We start from the raw sequence: 19,554 nt of genomic DNA, 5'->3' as shown, positions 1-19,554 counted from the left end.
GATTACTGTCCCAATTCAATTCAGCTGAGTCCAAATCTGAAAATTCAGTGCTGATTCAGAGAAGCAGTGATTTGGCCATAGACACAGCTTTAAATGTTTTTTCTACATACCTTGAGGTACCAGGCATGGCTCGTGAATGCTGAGATGGTGGGGCGGATGGAGCGTCTGACAGGTGGACCCCCCTGCATCGCCCCCCCCCCGGCTTGGTAATCGGCCAAAGGGGGGACCCCAGGTGCCCCCCCCCCAGACTCAGGAGGCACCAGTTGCTGAGCGGGGGGAAGGGGGGAGATGCAGAGGTTCAGGGGCTGAATCTCAGCTGAATCGAATCAGTGACCAAAGCTTTGTAAAGTACCTTACTATAATTTTTATTTCATAGATTTCATATTTCATAGACATTAGGGCTGGAAGGGACCTCGGAAGATCATCGAGTCCAGCCCCCTGCCCAAAGGGCAGGAGGTCAGCTGGGGTCATAGGATCCCAGCAAGATAAGCATTCAGTTTCCTCTTGAAGGTGTTCAATGAAGGCGCTTGAACCACCTCCGGTGGCAGGCTGTTCCAGACCTTGGCGGCTCGAACAGTAAAGAAATTCTTCCTTATGTCCAGCCTGAAACGATCTTGAAGTAGTTTGTGACCATTTGACCTCATCATCCCTTGGGGTGCTCTGGTGAACAAATGTTCCCCCAGATACTGGTGGTCACCCCTGATAAACTTGTAGGTGGCCATCAGATCACCCCTGAGCCTGCGCTTTTCCAGGCTAAAGAGCCCCAGGGCTCTCAGCCTGTCATCATAGGGTCTGCTTCCCTGACCTCTGATCATGTGCGTGGCTCTTCTCTGGACTCTCTCAAGCTTCTCCACATCCTTTTTGAATTATGGAGCCCAAAACTGGACACAGTACTCCAGCTGCGGCCTCACTAAGGCCGAGTACAGGGGGAGAATGACGTCCCGGGATTTGCTTGAGAAGCATCTATGGATGCAAGCCAGCGTTTTGGTCGCTTTACTACCCGCCGCATCGCATTGCAGGCTCACGTTCATCTTGTGGTCAATGATGACCCCCAAGTCTCTTTCTTCCATGGTGCTAGCCAACATAGCGTTGCCGAGCCTATAAGGATGCTGTGGGTTTTTTTTCCCAAGGTGGAGAACCTTGCATTTATCGGCGTTGAACACCATCAGATTCTTGTCCGCCCACTTGCTGAGCCTGTCCAGATCAGCCTGGATCACCCGCCTGTCTTCTGGTGTGGAAGCTTTGCCCCAAAGTTTGGTGTCATCGGCGAACTTGGCCAGTCCGCTTTGGACTCCAGTGTCCACATCATTAATGAAGGTGTTGAACAGTATGGGTCCAAGGACAGAGCCTTGGGGGGACCCCACTGGTCACAGGTCACCACGATGAGTGACTTCCATCAATTACTACCCTCTGGGTCCGACCCCGGAGCCAATTTTCTAGCCAGTGGATCGTGGAGGACCCAAGGTGACAATTGGCCAGTTTCTCCAAGAGGCGATCATGGGACACCAGATCGAAGGCTTTTTTGAAGTCAAGATATATGACATCAATCTCTTCTCCCTTGTCCAGGTGATAGGTCACCTGGTCGTAGAAGGAAATGAGATTGGTCAAGCAAGACCTACCCGCAACAAACCCGTGCTGGCTATCCCTTAAGATGTTGACGTTGGCCAGTCCATTAAGGATGGCCTCTTTAATAAACTTTTCTAAGATCTTCCCTGGGATAGAAGTCAGGCTGATGGGCCTATAGTTAGCCGGATCCACTTTCCTCCCTTTCTTGAAGATAGGCACCACATTGGCCTTCTTCCAGTCTTCGGGCACTACACCAGAGCGCCAAGAGTTTTCAAAGATCCATGCTAGAGGCTGGGCTATGACGCTCACCAGCTCCTTGAGTACCTTGGGGTGAAGATTGTCAGGGCCGGCTGACTTGAAGGTATCCAGCTTCTCAAGATGTTCCTTCAGAAAGTCAGCATTAATGGAGGGCAGGGGATCACCCTCACCCGGACTTCCCGGCCCTGTAGTGGGCATGGGCGTCCCATGGGGCTGATGAAAGACTGACGCAAAGTACCTATTTAATAGGTTGGCTTTTTCCTGGGCGTCAGTTGTCAGTTGCCCCATCTGGTTCAGCAGGGGTCCAGTGTTGCCCCTGCTTTTCTTCCGGCTCCCCACATATCTGAAAAAGGACTTTTTATTGTCCTTGATGCTCAAAGCTAGTTGGAGTTCAGTTGCAGCCTTAGCTTTCCTGGTATGCTCCCTACAGGACCGGACCAGTGCAGAATAATCCTCCTTGGAGGTGACTCCCATCCTCCATCCTTTGTAGGCCTTTCTTTTTAGCCTCAGGAGGTCTGCCAGGTCCCTGGAGAGCCAGGGGGGCTGCTGTGCCCTCTTGCTGCCTTTCCTCCGAGATGGAATAGACTTAGTTTGTGCATTGAGGATCGCTCCCTTGAGGAGCAACCACTCTTCTTGAACTCCCCTCTCCCTGTGGTCACAGTCCCTTAGGGCCTCACTGACAAGCCTCCTGAGCTTGTCAAAGTCGACTTTCCTGAAGTCAAGGACTTGCGTGTTGCTGACCGACTTGCCAGCTTTTTGGCGGATGGTGAAGGTGATCAGCTCGTGGTCGCTGTCACCCAGCTTCCCATTGATCACTGGGTCGCTGACTAGGTCATCCCCAGTAGCCAGTACCAGGTCGAGCAGCGCTTTGCCTCTTGTTGGCCCATAGACTTCTTGAGTCAGGTTGAGGTCATCCACGCACGAGAGGAAGCTCTGCGACCGCTCAGATTTTGCTGAGCGATCCTCCCACGAGATGTCCGGGTAATTGAAGTCACCCATGACAACCATGGTCCTGGAGCAAGCTGCCTCAGCCAGTTCCTGGGCAAACTCCTGGTCAAGCTCAGGACTTTGAGTGGGAGGTCTGTAATAGACTCCCACCATTGTGTCCCCTGTGCCGTGTTCCCCACGGATTTTAACCCAGAGGGTCTCCAGCCGTCCACCCTGGTCACCAATATCGGCTTGCAGGGACGTGTAGCTTTCCTTAATAGAGAGAGGTACACCCCCGCCCCTTTTCTCTACATGATCCCTCCTGTACAGGGTATAGCCATCTATACCCGTGGTCCAGTCATGTGTGGAGTCCCACCAGGTCTCCGTTATCCCTATGACATCATAATTGTTTGCACTGAGCAGGAGGATGAGCTCCTCCTGCTTATTCCCCAAGCTCCTGGCATTAGTGTACAGGCAGGCAAGTGCCCCCTGGGGGGCTCCTTCCTTGCCCACAGATTTTACCAGGGCTGGGGCAGGGGTGGGCTCCCTGAAGCGCCGTGATCCACTGGCTTTGCAAGGATTTCTCAGCGGGCCAGCAGTGGCGGTAGTCCCCCCTTCCCCCAATGGGCTTAGTTTAAAGCCCGGTGGAGTAGGTCAGCCAGTCTGGCTGAGAAGAGCCTCCTCCCTAGGGGAGAGAGGTGGAGGCCATCTCTTCCCAGCAGCTCGCTGCCTCTCTCGCCAAAGAGCGGGCTGTGGTCATGAAAGCCAAAGCCTTCCTGACGACACCAGCGCTGCTGTCTTTGGTTTACCACATAGATCCTCCTGTCCCTTCTCAGCCCATAGCCTGAGACTGGGAGGATCGACAAGACCACCACCTGTGCCCCCAGACCCGTAAGCCCCGCTCCCAAATCCCTGTAGCGCCTCATGAGCTGGCTGGGAGTGCTCCGAGCAGTGTCATTGGTGCCCACATGAATAAAGAGCATGGGATAGTAGTCTGTGGGTTTAAGGAGCTTTGGGATCCTCTCTGTAATGTCCCGGCTGTGGGCCCCTGGGAAGCAGCAGACTTGCCGGGCTAAGGGGTCGGGGTGGCAGATTGGCCCCTCAGTCCCCCTCAGGAGGGAATCTCCCACAACAAACACCTACGTTTTGTCTTGGGGAGAGCAGGGGCGGTAGCTGCAGTTGGGCCCATGTTGCCTGTTGGGGGTGGCAACTCAGCAGGCCCTGCTAGGGCAGCAAGAGGTGCTTACCTGTTTCTCAGTTCTGGTGGGGGAGGGGCCTTGGTGCGGCGGGCCTTAGGGCCCTTGACCACCTTGGTCCATGCCCCTGGCTGGACACAGCAGGAGGTCCCAAAGTCCTCCTTTGGCATGGAGGGAGACTGTGATCCACCCTCCGCCTCTGGGGGGAGAAGGGCCTGGCAGTAGGAGTCTATCTCCTGCTCGCAGTCCCTGATGGCACGTAGTCTCTGGACTGTGGCCTGGAGCTCCTCCAGCTGGCGCGCCAGAGACCCCAAAAGGGAGCAGACCCCACAAGGGGAGGTCACCACGCTCCCAGGCCCCAGAGCCTGAAAAAGGGACAGGCAGCCCCCGCAGCCGAGAGCCAGGGGCTCTGTCTGCATGGAGCCCGGAACCAGGGGCTCCGTCTGGGTGGCCATCTCTGAGGTGCCAGAGGGTTGGGCTGCGGAGCCCGAGGGGACCCTCGGGGTGCGGCGCATGCCCATCCATGTCATGCCTCTGGAGGCTGGCTACGGCTGGGACTGTCTACCCTGGGGGGCGCGCTGGCAGGGTCCTCAGCCCTCCCGGGCGAACTCACGCGCCGGCAGAGAAGCGCGCCTGTTTGCACGGCTCCGGTCGCGTGGCTCCCTGGGGGGCTGGGTGAAGTAGGGGCCTGGGCGGGGCTTGACCCGGCCCGACTCCACTCAGCTGCCTCCTCCCACACACACACTAAGGGGTTAGCCCCCTCTCTCCACGGGCCCCGTTTACCCCGGCTGTGCTGGGGGTCGGCAGGGGGCTCCGCGGCTGCTGGAGGGTTTCTGGGGGGCTTCAGGGGAGCGGGGGTGCAGTGAGCTTTCACCCGCGCGTCTCTCGCTGCTTCCGAGCCTAACTGGGCTTTTTCCCGGTCGGCGGGCCCTTTTAAACTGTGCACATGCGCAGTGGGCCTGCCATCGAGGAAGCTGCTCCTAGGGCAATAAGGGGGCCCTGCCTGGGATTTGGGGGACCCTGCCCTACTGGAGGGGGACAGGTGAGTAACCCCCGTCCTCTCTCTCTCTCCCTGGGGGGCTGGGCCAAGTAGGGGTCTGGGCGGGGCCTGACCCGGCCCGGCTCCACTCAGCCGCCTCCTCCCACACACACACTAAGGGGTTAGCCCCCTCTCTCCACGGGCCCTGCTTACCCCAGGTGTGCTGGGGGTCGGCGGGGGGCTCCGCGGCTGTTGGAGTGTTTCTGGGGGGCTTCGGGGGAGCGGGGGCGCGCAGCGAGCTTTCACCCGCGTGTCTCTCGCCGCTTCCGAGCCTAACTTGTACTAGACAAATTTGTCCTAGGGTAGTCAGTATGGAATTCTACCCAGCATGAAAAAGGTCTTCACAGTCTATCTGTGGTATTTAAGTCAATCCAATCAACAGTTTGAAACTACCATAAAGACCTTTGCTGTGGGCTTTATGGTAGGGACAGCCAAAACAAACCTTTTATCATTAAATTTCTTGAATTGCAATTTTCTGTTAAGGTTCCTATTTGCCTGATTTGCTTTCAAAGAAGGACATGGACACCATAACTTAGTCAACTCAAGTTTGAAACTAAACCATGTTTACACAAAGTACACCAAAAATACAATGTGTTTTTTGGGTTCGTCTCATTTTGAATATACTAAGTGTTCTGTAAACAATACTAAGGATCAGTGGAAATATAAATTATATTTTTTCTTTTTCAATGACACAACTTCTTATAGAAAAGTAAATTCCTACAGACTGGGAGAGAAGTATAGTGTGTATATATGTTGCAAATATAACTCCACAACACAGGTTATGGGTGAACAAAAGTAACAAATTCTGGAGACAAAATGAATAATGTTTTAAAATCCATAGCAAAAAGATAGCTTTGGTTTGGGATTGATGGAAAAACTGAGTGTACTTTGTTCTGAATATTTCAACTGAGGTAAACTCCCATTGAACTCAGAGAGAGTTTTGACTGAGTCAAACTGCCAGATCTGGATTAGTTGCAAGCGCTATAAAATTATATCTAAAGCAACCAAAAAGTTGTTGTAGGTGGCACAATGAGTTAATGCTTTAGATGCACATATGTAGATGGTGGTATCAGTTTATATTTGTTTCTCATGGAATAGGAATTTGATAATTATTGGTCTAGATCACCAAGTCCTGCATCATTCAGCGTGATTAATAGTTTCTCCTTAAGAACGTCTTTGGCAAGAATTGGGCAAGTAGGGGTGTTTGCACATCTTCATTGACGTACATCAGCAGAATCTTGCATAACGCCTGGCTGCCTTCTCTGGGCCTGGCCAGCATCATCAATCTCTTACTTGCATAAGCACTAAAATCTAACTAATGATTGCTTTACAAAGTTGTGCTTTTAAGCACTTTTTAATCTGCAGCCATAAGACCTGTCTGGATAAAAACATCCTGACAGTCAAACATTTCATAGTTCTTCTGTCTGGATAAAAACATTCTGGCAGTCAAACATTTCATAGTTCTTCCTACCATGTAACTTGAAGCTTTTATGTTTGTTACAGTATCTGAGAGCCTACCTGACAGTCTTTTTTGTAAGGTTAAGAAATAAAGGGTACTTATGCAGCTATTCATTCTAACACCCTGAGACACAATAAATTCTAAACATCCTTGAATGCAGTAAAAGTTATATCATTAAATAATGCGTAAAGGCAGGCTTACTGCTGAAAAGGATATAATGTACTAGAGTTGTGTCATGCCCTCACTCTGTCCCATCTCTCTACTTGTCTACAGATGCCAGATGCATATTGTCATGTTTGTGCTAACTTTTTCTCTTTTTAAAGCACAAGTTTCAGAGCTGAACAAATGACAAACTTTATTTCAACAGCTAATGTTGTTTTCCTGTTTCCTATTTGCAGTAGAGCTGCTCCCTCTGCTGAGTTTTCTGTAGACAGGCATCGTCATCTCATGTCCTTCCTTACCATGCTTGGACCCAGCCCTGACTGGAATGTCGGACTCTCAGCTGAAGACCTCTGTACCAAGGATTGCGGCTGGGTTCAGAAAGTTGTTCAGGATCTGATACCATGGGATGCTGGCACTGACAGTGGTGTTACCTATGAGGTATTCGTAATATTTGTAATGCCATGTGAAAACCACTTTATGTTTCTCCAAGCACTTTGCTTACAGGAAAACCACAGATAATTGAAACAGGTATGGATAACGTTTGCTGTCCTTTATTGTGCCTGTTTTCCTACTCTGAGCATAGATGCTTCATAAAGGAAACAGGATGAGCCACAGACACTGAGGAAAATGCAGATGTAGTCTAGCCAGAATTAGGACTACATGGGCACATCCAGACAAGTGCAGTCATGCAGTACATGGCACTGCAAACATGTTTGCAGCACCACAGTCCGGTGTTCTCTGCACTGCAAGGGTGTACCGCCTGAGCATGCACTGTGCCGGGTTTTTTTGGATATCCAGGGGTAAAAAAAAAGGGCAAAAAAACCCTCAGAACAACACACACTTGGCCAGCGCGCAATGCTGAAAAATGGAGCTGGCCCTCCCAGGGCCACGCTCCACTGCCAGCCAGGCTCTGTGTAGCAGAATCGCTATGGTTGGAGCCCCAAGAGGCTCCCAGGACCCCAGGTAAGGCTGCTGGGGCCAGCACTAGGCTGGCCCCAGCTTCCCCTCCCCACCCGTGGCAACTTGCTGCGTGCCAAAGCACGCATGGGACAGGCATTCCCCAGGTTCAAGAAGCGGCAGCGCAAAATGAACCACCACTACTTGTCCCCAGAGAGCCAGACATCCACACATCTGGACGTACCCCATAAGTACTGAAATGATCAACAGTACTAACTTACCATGTGCCATTAAGAATTCAAGGACACTAACATAATTCTGATTAATTTGACCAGAAATATATCAGATAACCACAAATTACCTGACTGAAGTGCATGCATATTCACAGCATCATGGGCAACTGGTGCCTCCCGAGTTGTGGGGGGCACCAGATCGCTGACACGGGGGAGGGTCCCCCATCAGCCAATCACCAAGCCAGCGGCAAAACCAGAAGTGCACTTTTGCCAGCATTTCCCATTTCATGGCTGGACTTCCACAGGGTGCACGTGCACCCACGTGCACCCCCTACATGTCGCCAATGCACAGCATATTGCCGTATTAGCATTCAGAACTTGTTGAGAACCAAATTATGAAGAAAATCTAATTCCTGTTTTTCTCTTTCTCTTTCTCTCTACAAGTGTGTGTGGTTAAGCAGATGTTAAAGCTCCACCCTAAATAGGGATGCTTTCCTATATCAGTACTACATATTAGTTATTAATCATTTAATTTGTCTGAATAGTGCTATTATTTGGTGCTTATCTGTGTAATATATGAGCAGATCTGCCTGCTATAAACCCATGCTGGTTGCCCCTTAACATTGTGTTACCCATTGGCCCCCTGCAAATGTGATCCTTTATGATTTTTTCTAAGAATAGAGGTGAGGCTAACTGCCCTATAATTCCCTGGGTTCTCCTTCCTCCCCTTCTTAAAAATAGGGACCACGTTGGCCTTTTTCCAGTCCTCTGGGACCTGTCCTGAGTGCCATGAGTGCTCAAACAATTGCACCAGTGGTTCTGCTATGTCATTGGCCAATTCCTTTAATGCTCCTGGGTGAAAATCATCAGGGCCTGCCGACTTAAATATGTCCAACCCTTCCAGGTGCCCCTTCACTAGGTCAGTGCCAACCGTTGGTGGATTAGTATTACTCTCACTCCAGACTAAAGACTCATTGAGGGGTGTATTTGTATCCATGTCCAGGAAAACAGAAGCAAAGAAATTATTTAAGAGCTCTTCTTTTTCCATCCTATTAGTTATGAGTTGCCCTAGTCCATTCTGTAGTGGCCCTATATTACCCTGTGCCCTCTTCCTGCTCCCTCCATACTTAAAGAAGGACTTTTTGTTATCCTTAATCTTTGTTGCCAACTTGAGTTCTGTATCTGCTTTGGCCTTCCGCACTGCTTCCCTGAAAGCGCAAGCCAAGCAGGTATACTCTTCCTTGGTGGCTGCCCCCTGTTTCCACAGCCTGTAGGCATATTTTTTCCTTTGCAGGCTCTCCTGGATTTTCCTGCTCAGCCAAGAAGGTTTTTTGGCTCTTTTGCCTCCCTTTGCGTGTAGTAGGATGGTGTCCCTCTGTGCCTATAGGATCAGTCCCTTGAGGAACTTCCACCCCTTTTGGACTCCCATCTCACAGATGTGATGACCCCTCAGTCCCACCCTAACCAATCTCCTGAGCTCATTGAAGTTGGCCTTCCAGAAGTCTAGCACTACTGCCCTACTAGTTGTCTTTCCCACCTTATCAACTGGTGGTCACTATCCCCTAGGTTACCTTGCTCCTGTAGATCCCCCACCAATTCCTCCCCTGTGACCAGCACCAAGTCAAGTAAAGCATCTCCCCTAGTGGGACTGCATACCTCCTGTGTTAGATGCAGGTCTTGTATGCAGGTTAAGAACCTACGTGAATGGGCAGACCTGGCCGACTGCTCCTCCCAGCAGATGTTTGGGTAATTTAAGTCACCCGTGACAACTAGGTCTTTTGAGTATACTGCCTTTGAAAGCAGTATTATCTGTTTTTTACAGAAGAGTAGAAATGACACAGAGAGGGTAAGTCAGAAGTTGCTTGTAGCACAGCAAGGGACAGACCCCAGTTTTTTAGAGTTTCAGCTCAGTGCCATCTATTCCACTTTGCCTGGAATCTCCATTAAAACAGTAAATGGGATCCCTCTCCCCACCTTTCAGATGAGTGCCTTTACCTCTGAGTTATATGGTCACCTAGGGCACTTTTACACGTACTCCAGGGGTGGGGGCCACGCTTTAATTACAGCAAAGTAGAAGAGCTGCAAGAAGAGAGAGATTGAACACACACTCTAATGGTTGGTTTTATATTATCACTCTTGAATGAAAGGACATTATCTTTGTTTTTTAAAGAGAGGTGTCAGGTAGTCATTCCAGCAGAGGGGTCTCAGCTTTAAATTCTGAGGAGAGAGAGACACTTCCCTCAGCCCAGAGGTAGGCACCTAATCCCTTTAGTCAAGACTTAGTGTAGGTTTCTCCTTCATTTCCTTCTGGGTAACATAGGCAGTTCATTGTCCAGCATGCTGGTTTCTGTGTCTCCTGTTCTTAGGCACCTTACTCTCCTCTAGGCACCTGATTTGAGAGTCCAGATTCCATGAGGCAGAGTACCTAGAAGTTAGATGTTGAAACACACAGCATTAAAACAATTAAGGGCCTTTTATGAGCAACTCACTGGGTGTGTTTGCATGTGTAATTAATGCGCATCAATAAACTCCAGAGCTTATTGCTCCAGAGTTTTTTGCTCCTGACCACTTGTTTGAATGTGCGCCTAGGGATGTTTCAACAGTGTCTGCATGCTTTGAGAACCTGGTAGGGGCATGAGGGTGTTTCAGTACATGGGCTGTCTGCTGGCTAGCCCCTCACTGAAGCACCCTTATGTCCCAGCCAGCCCTGTTACCATCTATACATGCTTCTAAGTACTATGATTTACTGTGCCACCAAATAGTACTTGTGTCTGATGGAACTATCCAGTGGTGCCATAAATTAGTCCACTGGGCCTTAATTGCTGTGCATATGTAGATGGTGATACTTTACTGTACAGTGGATTAGTCCACTGTGCAGTAAAATGCACATGTAAATATGCCCAGTATGTGTTAAATCTGTGTGGTATTAAAGTTAGAACGTGCTCTGAGCAGTTGCACAGTAATGTTTACTACAATCTAAACGGCACATCCCGGGCTCTAGTGTGGTGCTAGGGCAGCCCCAGCACTGGTGCCCCTTTGGTGAGGAGAAAAAGCAGGATTGGGCTCCTAGCAGGCTGCAGTTCTGTGATCCCAGAGAGGAATGGGGGACTGTGAGACTCAGCCCCTCTGCTTACTGTTGCTCCTTACAACTTGAATGGACACCTCATGGGAGCACAAATTCCTGGTATTGTCTTTGTGGAGTGGTCCGACAATAGCTGAACACATTTTTGCTTAATACGATCTGGAAATACTCCTGCAAGAAGTCGTAACTTGCTTGAATGTGCAGATGCTTATATTTTAAGTGCGGTTAACACATCCTATATGTAATGTGTGTTATGGCCCTAAATCTCTGTTGTTAATCTAGCTAGTAAAGTAAACCTCCAAAGTGAGGAGAGCAATGGTGGTAAGAAAGACAGGAAATTTGTCATGCTGCAGGAACGGGCTGAGGAAAGTATCCTTAGAGCAACTGGACTTTACTAGCAGAAGAAATATAATCAAGCAGATCCTGAATGAGAACTGTCCTATGCAAGTACTTTATTTTTTGATGTTGTATAGTCTTCAGACTTCTCAGGGAATATAAACCAGCTATTCTCTTCTCTGCATAATCTGTTTCACTGAGATGATTGAAAGAATGTATGAACAGACAGAAAACTATAAAAAAAAACAAAAAACAAAAAACCCAAAACCTATTTGGCTCCTGGCCAAAAGGAAATGTGATTATATAAAATAGCCTAATTTTCCATTATGTGATGTACAGGAAAAAAAAAAAAGATGCCTTTGTTTTTACAGTTCTTCTTTTATGCACCTGGCATTCAAAAGTTAGTTGTATATTCATGTAAAGAATATCTCTGGGCAAGTCAACAATATCACAGGTAAAAGCTGTATGTTTGTTTTTCACAGCCATGACACTTTCAATACAAATAGGTCTGCTAGGGTTTTTACTAAAAAGCTACGTTAATTTGCATCACTGTTATATTAGTGTAACTTCATTCATTCATTCAAGTGAATGAGGAAGCAAGCCTTTCTTCTTTGTTGCCTAAGCCTGTCATTATTGTGATTTTTATTAATGAATTTGGCTCTATATATGTTCATAGTTATGGGAATTTATAATTGTTATATGCGGTTAGCTAAATGCAATTAATTTTTAAACAAGTGTTGTTGTAAAAAAACGTTTTCAAATAATTTCCCATGACAAAAATATTAATAATCAAATATTTTGTGCCATTAATTTTCTTCTATAAAAATGCAATTTTTACATTGTCTGCCAAGTTTATATAAAAACCTCTTCCTTTCTTTGCCCTATGATAAATTACATGATAACACAATATATTAAGGCAACACTACACAGATTGGTAATTTTCATTAAAGCCAGAGAGCGCTGTTTATATGTTTTCAGTATACAATATCTGAACAATCGATCTAGAGCTGTGTGCAATAATGTAATTATGGCTTCACCAGTCTGTATATAGATTCTTTCTCTTGTTTATAGCAGGATGTCTCAAATCTTACATTTCTGCCACTGTGTAAATCTGCATGTTTATATCAAATGTACTGCCTACTATTACTTTTGTTTTTAGTGGAATTATTCCACTCTTAGTACCTTATTTCCTTTCCTTTATAGACAGGAAAGTAGGGCTAGAAGGGAACTGACAAGGTCATGTAGTGCAGCCCCTTGTTCAAAGCAGGATCATCCCTGACTAAGCCATCCCAACCAAGTGTCTGCCTACCTGCTTTTGAAAGTTTCTAAGCATGAAGATTCCACAACTTCTCTAAGTAGCCTGTTCCAGTGCCTGACTATTGTCATAGTCATATTAAATTCCTCCTAATGTCCTGTAATTTCCCCTGCTGCAGTTTATAGCCATTGCTCCTAGTCTTGTCCCCTACAGCCATAGAGAAAAACCCTTGTCCAGCCTCTCTACAATCATCTTTCAGGTATTTAAAGATGGTTATTAAATCTCCCCTCAATATTCTCTTCTCCAGGCTATTAACCTGCCTTTCTTTCTGCCATTCCTCTTACCTATAAAAACACCACACTTTCCTCTTAAGCCTTGCCTCCCAGGCCCCTGATCATTTTTGTTGCCCTGCGCTGAAATCCTTCCAAACTGTCCATATCCTTCTTGAAGTGTGGGGCCCAAACACTGGACATGGTGCTCCATATGAGGCCTCACTAGTACTAAACAGAGCAGAACAATGACTTTCTTTGATTTGCTAGTGCCACTTTTATTAATACAACCCAGGATGCTGTTGGCTTTTTTTGCAGCAGGAGCACACTCTTGGCTCATATTCAGCTTTGAATGTTGCTGTTGCAAACTATTTTTCCTAGTTGGGATTTGCTGTTTACTAACCCAATATCTAACCTTTCTAAGACCATTGATTCTGTCTATTCTCCCTATAGGTCAACAGCTCCAAATTTAATGCCATGCCTAAATTTAATTAATGTCCTGTTACTTTCTCTTCCAGATAATTAATAAAGATCTTAACTGAAACCACTTCCCAAGTAGTGTAGCCATTTATCATCCTTGGAGACAGTTTTCAGTTTTAAGATAATGAAGACAGCATTTTTTTTAAACAGAAGCTTATAAAGAAAAAAGGTGGACTCTTCTCACATTTACATAATACTGTACCACAGACCAAACAGTTATTCTGCTGTGCTGTTAAGTTGGGATCCCATTAGTCATTAATAAGCTAAAGCAGCCTGACTTCATTAATTTCTTATCTTCTTAGGTAACTAAAATACAGAGAGGAAGTTAGATCTAGTGGCAAGAGAAGTTAGCAAAGGCATGATATTCAAACCAAAACTGTGCCTACTCTTAAATACTTGTAAACAGCTTCTTAGGGCACCTATACATGTGACAGATATCTGCTCCAACATGTGGTAATTACCACACATTGGAGCAGACTTGATTAATCAAATCTGCTGGAGTGTGCTAATGAGCATGCTCCAGTAGCCTCTGCATCATGTGTATTCAGCATTCTTGAAAATGGTGGTGGGGGTACTTTAACTCAAGCTTGTTGAACAAGTGCCCCCACCACCATTTTCAAATGCAGAACACTGAATACATATGATGCTGTGGGCACTTTAATTAGTGAGGCTGTTGGAGCTACTCTAATTAAAGCGCTCCCCCCTCCACCCTGGAGTACATGTAAAGATGTCCTTAGTCATTGTAGCTAAACAAAAAAAGTCACATTAAAACTATTTTTCAGTAGAATTTTTTTTTGATAAAATGATTTTTTTTTTAAGAAAAAGGTGTGCTTTCTGTGAGAGAATCTATTACCCCCAAACCAAAAATGTTTTCATTGTCAGCAGAAAATACTACTACTACTAAATCAGCAGTGTCACTGTGATGCCCTGTGGCAGTTGTGGATCATGTATTTATGCTTTGATCCTTCTCTGTGAGCTAGGATTCCCCAGTAAGACTGTTTTCCATGATGTACCACTGCCAGGGACTCTAAGGAAACACTATGGTATCTCAACAAGAGAGTGACATAGCACATCATAGGTAATAATGTTTAGGGAGCTTCACCCATAAAAAAAAGCATGAGGGCATGAGCATTTGTGAATCAACATTTTTGGATTTCAGCCCAAATCTTTTGGTGTTGGTTAAACTATTTTTGGGTTTCTTTTCTTTTTCTTTTGCTTCTTTTTTTGTCTAAAGTTTTTTTTCATCTTTCTCAACATTTTCCATGGAAAACCTAATTTTTATTAGGCATTTTGACTTGCACATGGAAGGATATGTAGACATGCATATTCATGTGAAGAGTTATATATATATGCAAGATTAAAAGCATGATTTGGATAGTTAGATGTGGTATTTCCCCTAGTTTTTTTTTTTTTCTAGTTACTTTTAGTGTCTTGTTAATTTATATTTTTGACTTGGATTACTTCAGTATGCAGGATCAACTTTTTTGTCTGCTGTTTGTTCTTGTAATTTGATTGGTGTCGGGTACTATCTTGCAAAAAAAAAATATTATTTACCTGTATTTGGAAATTTGGTATTTTGAAAATACTAAGGTTTTTGCTTCTAAATGAAAAAAATCCTGGGAACAAATAGAGTGGTTTCTCCCTAAGTTTATTCATATAAGTAGGTATACGATTTTAGATTTTTCAAGAAAACAGATTTCCTTTCATAAAAGACCTTGAAAACACCAGATTTGGGGCTAGGATATGAAATTAATAATATTCGCCTCAGTCTCCTATTTTTTCCTTTAATTTATGAGAGAAAAGTGTCTCATTTTCAAATTTGGGTTCACTAATTCCATACACACTTTTTCAAACATTGCTCTGGAATAATGTTTAAGCTCATTATTTATTTATAAGTATCTACCCCTCTATACTGAAGTTGACAGTGTCTTCTCTTAATACTTTATGGTTTATTTGTGCATGTGTATGTGTGGAGGACTCATTTGTTACTTAGGCTGCAGGATTGCAAATGAGACCAGATCAGGGCTTCTGATAAAGTATATGTATTGTCTACAATTTTAGCCTTTCATGCTGTGCAACGATAGATATTTATGAAAATAGGTTAAAATCTTGGAAATGGAAGAAGTCAAAAAGGATGCGACAGGATGGGGCAAGATGTGTGGTTATGAAAAAAAAAATCACTGTCAAGGTTTGAAATGAAACCGTGAGTAAGAACAAGGGGACTGATGCTCCTAAAAGAATGAGCAAGTTTGTTGTGGAATATTTGAAGGACAATAACAGAGGAGAAAAAGAGTTACAAAGTTTTGGATGAATCATCTATGCTGTTGAATATTGGTACATGTGCCTGTTGTAACTATCAATTAAATGGATAATGAGCAATTGTGCAGAAGCAATAGATTACTGTATGTCAATGTCTTCATACACTTGCCTTTTCTTTTCCCACCAGTGTTTTTCAACTGTTTTTTTACTAAGTTCATCTCTTCTTTGCTCTGTATATTGCTGTGTTTGTACTATAGTAAATCATGTATTTTGAAAACAAAAAAACCCAACTAAAATAATGTATGCATTGAGTAGAAGATTTCTGTCTGCTATGGCAAAGCAAAGCATTCAAAAGATTACTTTCCATCATCAGTTTCAAAAAGAAAATGTGTTTATCCTTATGTGCCTCTTCTGCCATCTGGCTGCTAGCTTTCCTTATCCTTCCATAGCAAAATATGCCACTATTCCTTAAAACTAGTATCTCCAAAACCCACATCTTGTGGTATAAAAAAGCAACATTAGAAAAAATAATTTCTAAAATCCAATAAGTTGTTAATTAAAGCAATTTCACCTGCATACTGAGGTGGAGATCTAAAAATCTTGTCCTTTTCATCTCACCTTTTATTGGTTATGGGTTTTGCTATGTTTTTAGAGAGCTTAGAACAATGGAGTCTTTGCAGTATTCAGCACTCTGATTACACAAGTAATACAATGTCAGTTCACTCTTCAGCTCTTTTTAACAAGTCTGTGTACTAATCGGAATTTATTTTCAAATTCTGACTGTTCCAAAAAACAAATTTTATGTGTAGCAGTAACTCTTTCATGCATTTTGATTCCTTTTATGTATAGCAGTAAGCATTTTAATGAATTTTCTTGTTTACCTGTCAAAAAACAAAGCTAATAATAGAAGTCAGTGATCAACACTAAATTTTCTACCTTTTTTTCCAGCTATGGTTCTGTTCATTTCAGGAGGGTTTTTTTATGGCAATGTGTCAAAAGGCATGTGTGCACAACACTTTAAAGTGGGCTAAATACTTTTGCACCTCTTTAATGGTCTTGGTGCATGCACACCTCGGCGGTGTATTGCACATTAATTCCAGCCACTGTAGGAAATTCAGCAGCGTAATTGCACCTTAAATGACTTGGGGTGCTGCCCTTAGAGCCATGGAGCAAAGCACCAGGCTCCATGTGGCTCCATGGCTTTGCAGGAAGCCCTGCAGGCAGCCTGGCAGCAGCTTGGGAAAGCAGGCTCTACCCAAGAAAAGCAGTAAGCCTGATCTCTTTTTTTTTCCCACCTGGAGCCTGCCTGAGCTGCGCAGGGGCCTGGTGCTTCCCTACATGGCTGCAGTGCTCCCCAGGACTGCCCAAGCCAGGTGCCTGTGAGTGGGTGCCACTGGGGGGAGTAGGGGAGCACAGCTGCCACAGAGGGAAGCACCACCCTCCCTTCCCTCCCTCCCTGCAGTTCAGGGACCACTCTGCCTGCTGGCAGCTCGCCCTCCCCACCGGAAATACTGGAAAGGGCTACAACCTGAGCCAGCCTTGCCTGTTTTAAGGTTATCAGAGAGCCCTAATGAAGCAGTGGTATCTGTGTGTATACTTCAGCCCTGCGCCTGGGGCAGCCCTGTGCTCACCAGTGTCACGACACTCTGGGATGACATGGCACCCTGCTTGAAAGCCACTATGCTAAGACAATGAATTTCAAAAGAAAGTACAACCACCCTGTATTTTGATCCTGCCAGTAAGTTCTGAGAATTGTCTCACCCAAGTCATGTAGCCATTTGATCCTGGCCACGGATGTGGGTGTGGTGGGGCACTTTGGCAGCAGGCACTTTCCCCTGCCACTGCAGGGGAAGTGCCATCTCTAGGTTCTGTCCACATGCCAATCCACGTGCCCCCACTCTAGCTCAGGCTGGGCAAATCCCAGCCTGGAGCTCTCTCCCCCTCCCTTCACCCCCCTCCCTTCCTGCAGACAGCACCAGTGCAGGCCCAACTGGTAAAGGGATAGACAGAAGTTAATGAAGGTGCTCTGCTTTGGAGCGCCTTCATCATGTAAGAAGGCTAATTTGTCACACAATCAGGCACTTTTAAAGCACTCTGCAGCCATGCACTTCTGTCAGGGCATGGCTGGACAGCACTGTCAAGGGGCCAATCATGTGACAAGTGTTACTTCTGTCAGTGCCCTTAGACAGGAACTAGGCATGAAGCTGTTTAACCCTGTCAAAACTAAGGTGCTTATGAACAGAAATGGCATATTTAGGTACCTAGAAAACTTTACAGTCAAATACTGATACCTCTAGAGTTCCAGCTGTGTGGGGATTTGGAGATTACAATTATGGACTTAGACACCCAAGTTAAAAATAAATGCTGCTTTAGGCACTAATGTCCATTTTTTGCTTAAAGGTGTTTCCAGAGTTACATAGTGGCTGAGCAAGTGTTTTAAAGATCTAAATTGAAGCCCTTAATTAAAAAGATCTAAATGAAAGCCCCTAATGTAGGGGGTGGGCAAGTAAGTAATTTAGTGTGTTAGCCTGAAATTCCAACCGAAAGGATTTACAGAAATGCTTCCTAGTGGATGTTCAGTATTGGGGGAAATTTATTTTATTCAGGATCTGTGGAAAGGGGCACTTTGCTTTTAAATATTTCAAAGCAATTCTAATTTCTGTAGCTGATTATTTTTTCCTATGATTCAAAATGCATGTGTTTTCCATTCCTTTCCTTTTTCTTTCTGATTGCAGTCACCTAACAAACCTACCGTTCCACAAGAGAAGATAAGGCCACTCACGAGCCTAGATCATCCTCAGAGTCCCTTTTATGATCCAGAAGGAGGGTCCATCAAACTGGTAGCCAGAGTTGTCATTGAGAGAATCGCACGGAAGGTAGACATTTAAAATTCTAAGAAAAAGTACATAAATAATATAAAAACTGAAATGCTATGTTAGGATGATAATTTAAATATGTTTAATAGGTTAATTGTTCCATAGATCTTGAAGCACTTTTCATCTACTGGTATAATTGCTAATGGAAGCTTCCACAGCTGCATTCTACTTGTTTGTCTGCAGGAGCATAGGGCACCTATGCAGCATCCTCAGCATCATATGTATTCAGCATCCTCATGTTTCAAAATGGGGGCAGGAATACGTTAACTAAAGCTCATCAAGCAAGCTTTACTTAAAGTACCTCTGCCGCCATTTTGAAGCACAGGATGCTGAATACACGAGACACTGAAGGCACTTTAATTAGAGCAGCTCCTGAGAGCTGCTCTAATTAAACCCACCCTCCCCCTACCTTAGAACACATGTAAAGATGCTCAAAGAGATTAGAGATGACATTTTGTCACAAAATCACCTCGTCTGTCCCACTGCAAACGTGGGTTGGAAACTTACAGTAGCTTTTCCAGTTCCCTGCCAGCTAATACTCAGCTGGCTCAAGTGATGGGATTTCTCATTCTAACTTGTAGGTCTCATTCTAACTAGTCTGATAGCCTTGTAGACATTTGTACTGCAAATATTTCCTGATACTCCAGCTATTTGTCTTTTGTCTTAGTTTAGTTCTGTCTCTCCACATTATTCTATCAGAGATCCTCCTGAGCAAGTCAGCTCTTTCCTTGATTTTTCAGACCACTTTATATAAACACATAGCCATTTACAAATATTATATATATAGACCTTCTGTATGCTTTTGAAAATGTCAACGTAGCTTGAAATCTTTGGGGCCTTATTAATCATAGATATTTTTCATTTTTTCCAGTCCCTTCATCATCTGTGTTGCTTTTTCCAAATTCCTTTAAATGTATTGATCTCAGTACACAATAATATAAGTGATACTCCACCACCAATAAGTCAGGCGTGCTGTTAATATCCTTCTTTGTGAAATGATGCTCCTGTCTATGAAGTTTAAACCTGTGCTGTTTGTCATTTTATGAAACTGCAACCATTTTAATTGTTCTTTGCTATCACCATTCAATTTCTCAATTCATATCTACTACCCAAGTTTCTCCTTCCAAAACAATATTGGCATTCTAGGTTTTACTTTTGCAGGGAGGGAGGAGGAGATGTCTATGGCCCCTGGCAGACATTAAACTTAAAATGTAATTAACCTGTTGTGCCATAAATAGTAATCCTGTCCACATTTAAGGA

At 45.0% G+C, this 19,554-nt stretch overlaps 1 protein-coding gene across 1 annotated transcript in view; it reads left to right on the top strand.

Annotated features, from left to right (window-relative positions):
• SPON1 (spondin 1) overlaps positions 1–19,554 on the top strand; it is a 378,147-nt gene that overhangs the window by 344,974 nt on the left and 13,619 nt on the right. The window contains exons 8-9 of the mRNA XM_014602347.3: positions 6,844–7,045; positions 18,154–18,294. Coding sequence (XP_014457833.1) covers positions 6,844–7,045; positions 18,154–18,294 — 343 coding nt within the window. The remainder of the gene's footprint in view (positions 1–6,843; positions 7,046–18,153; positions 18,295–19,554) is intronic.

This window comes from Alligator mississippiensis, chromosome 2, assembly GCF_030867095.1.
Source record: "Alligator mississippiensis isolate rAllMis1 chromosome 2, rAllMis1, whole genome shotgun sequence".
NCBI classification, from domain to species: Eukaryota; Metazoa; Chordata; order Crocodylia; family Alligatoridae; genus Alligator; species Alligator mississippiensis.
Note: the sequence above shows the minus strand (reverse complement) of the source record. Positions and strands in the feature narration are given on the sequence as shown.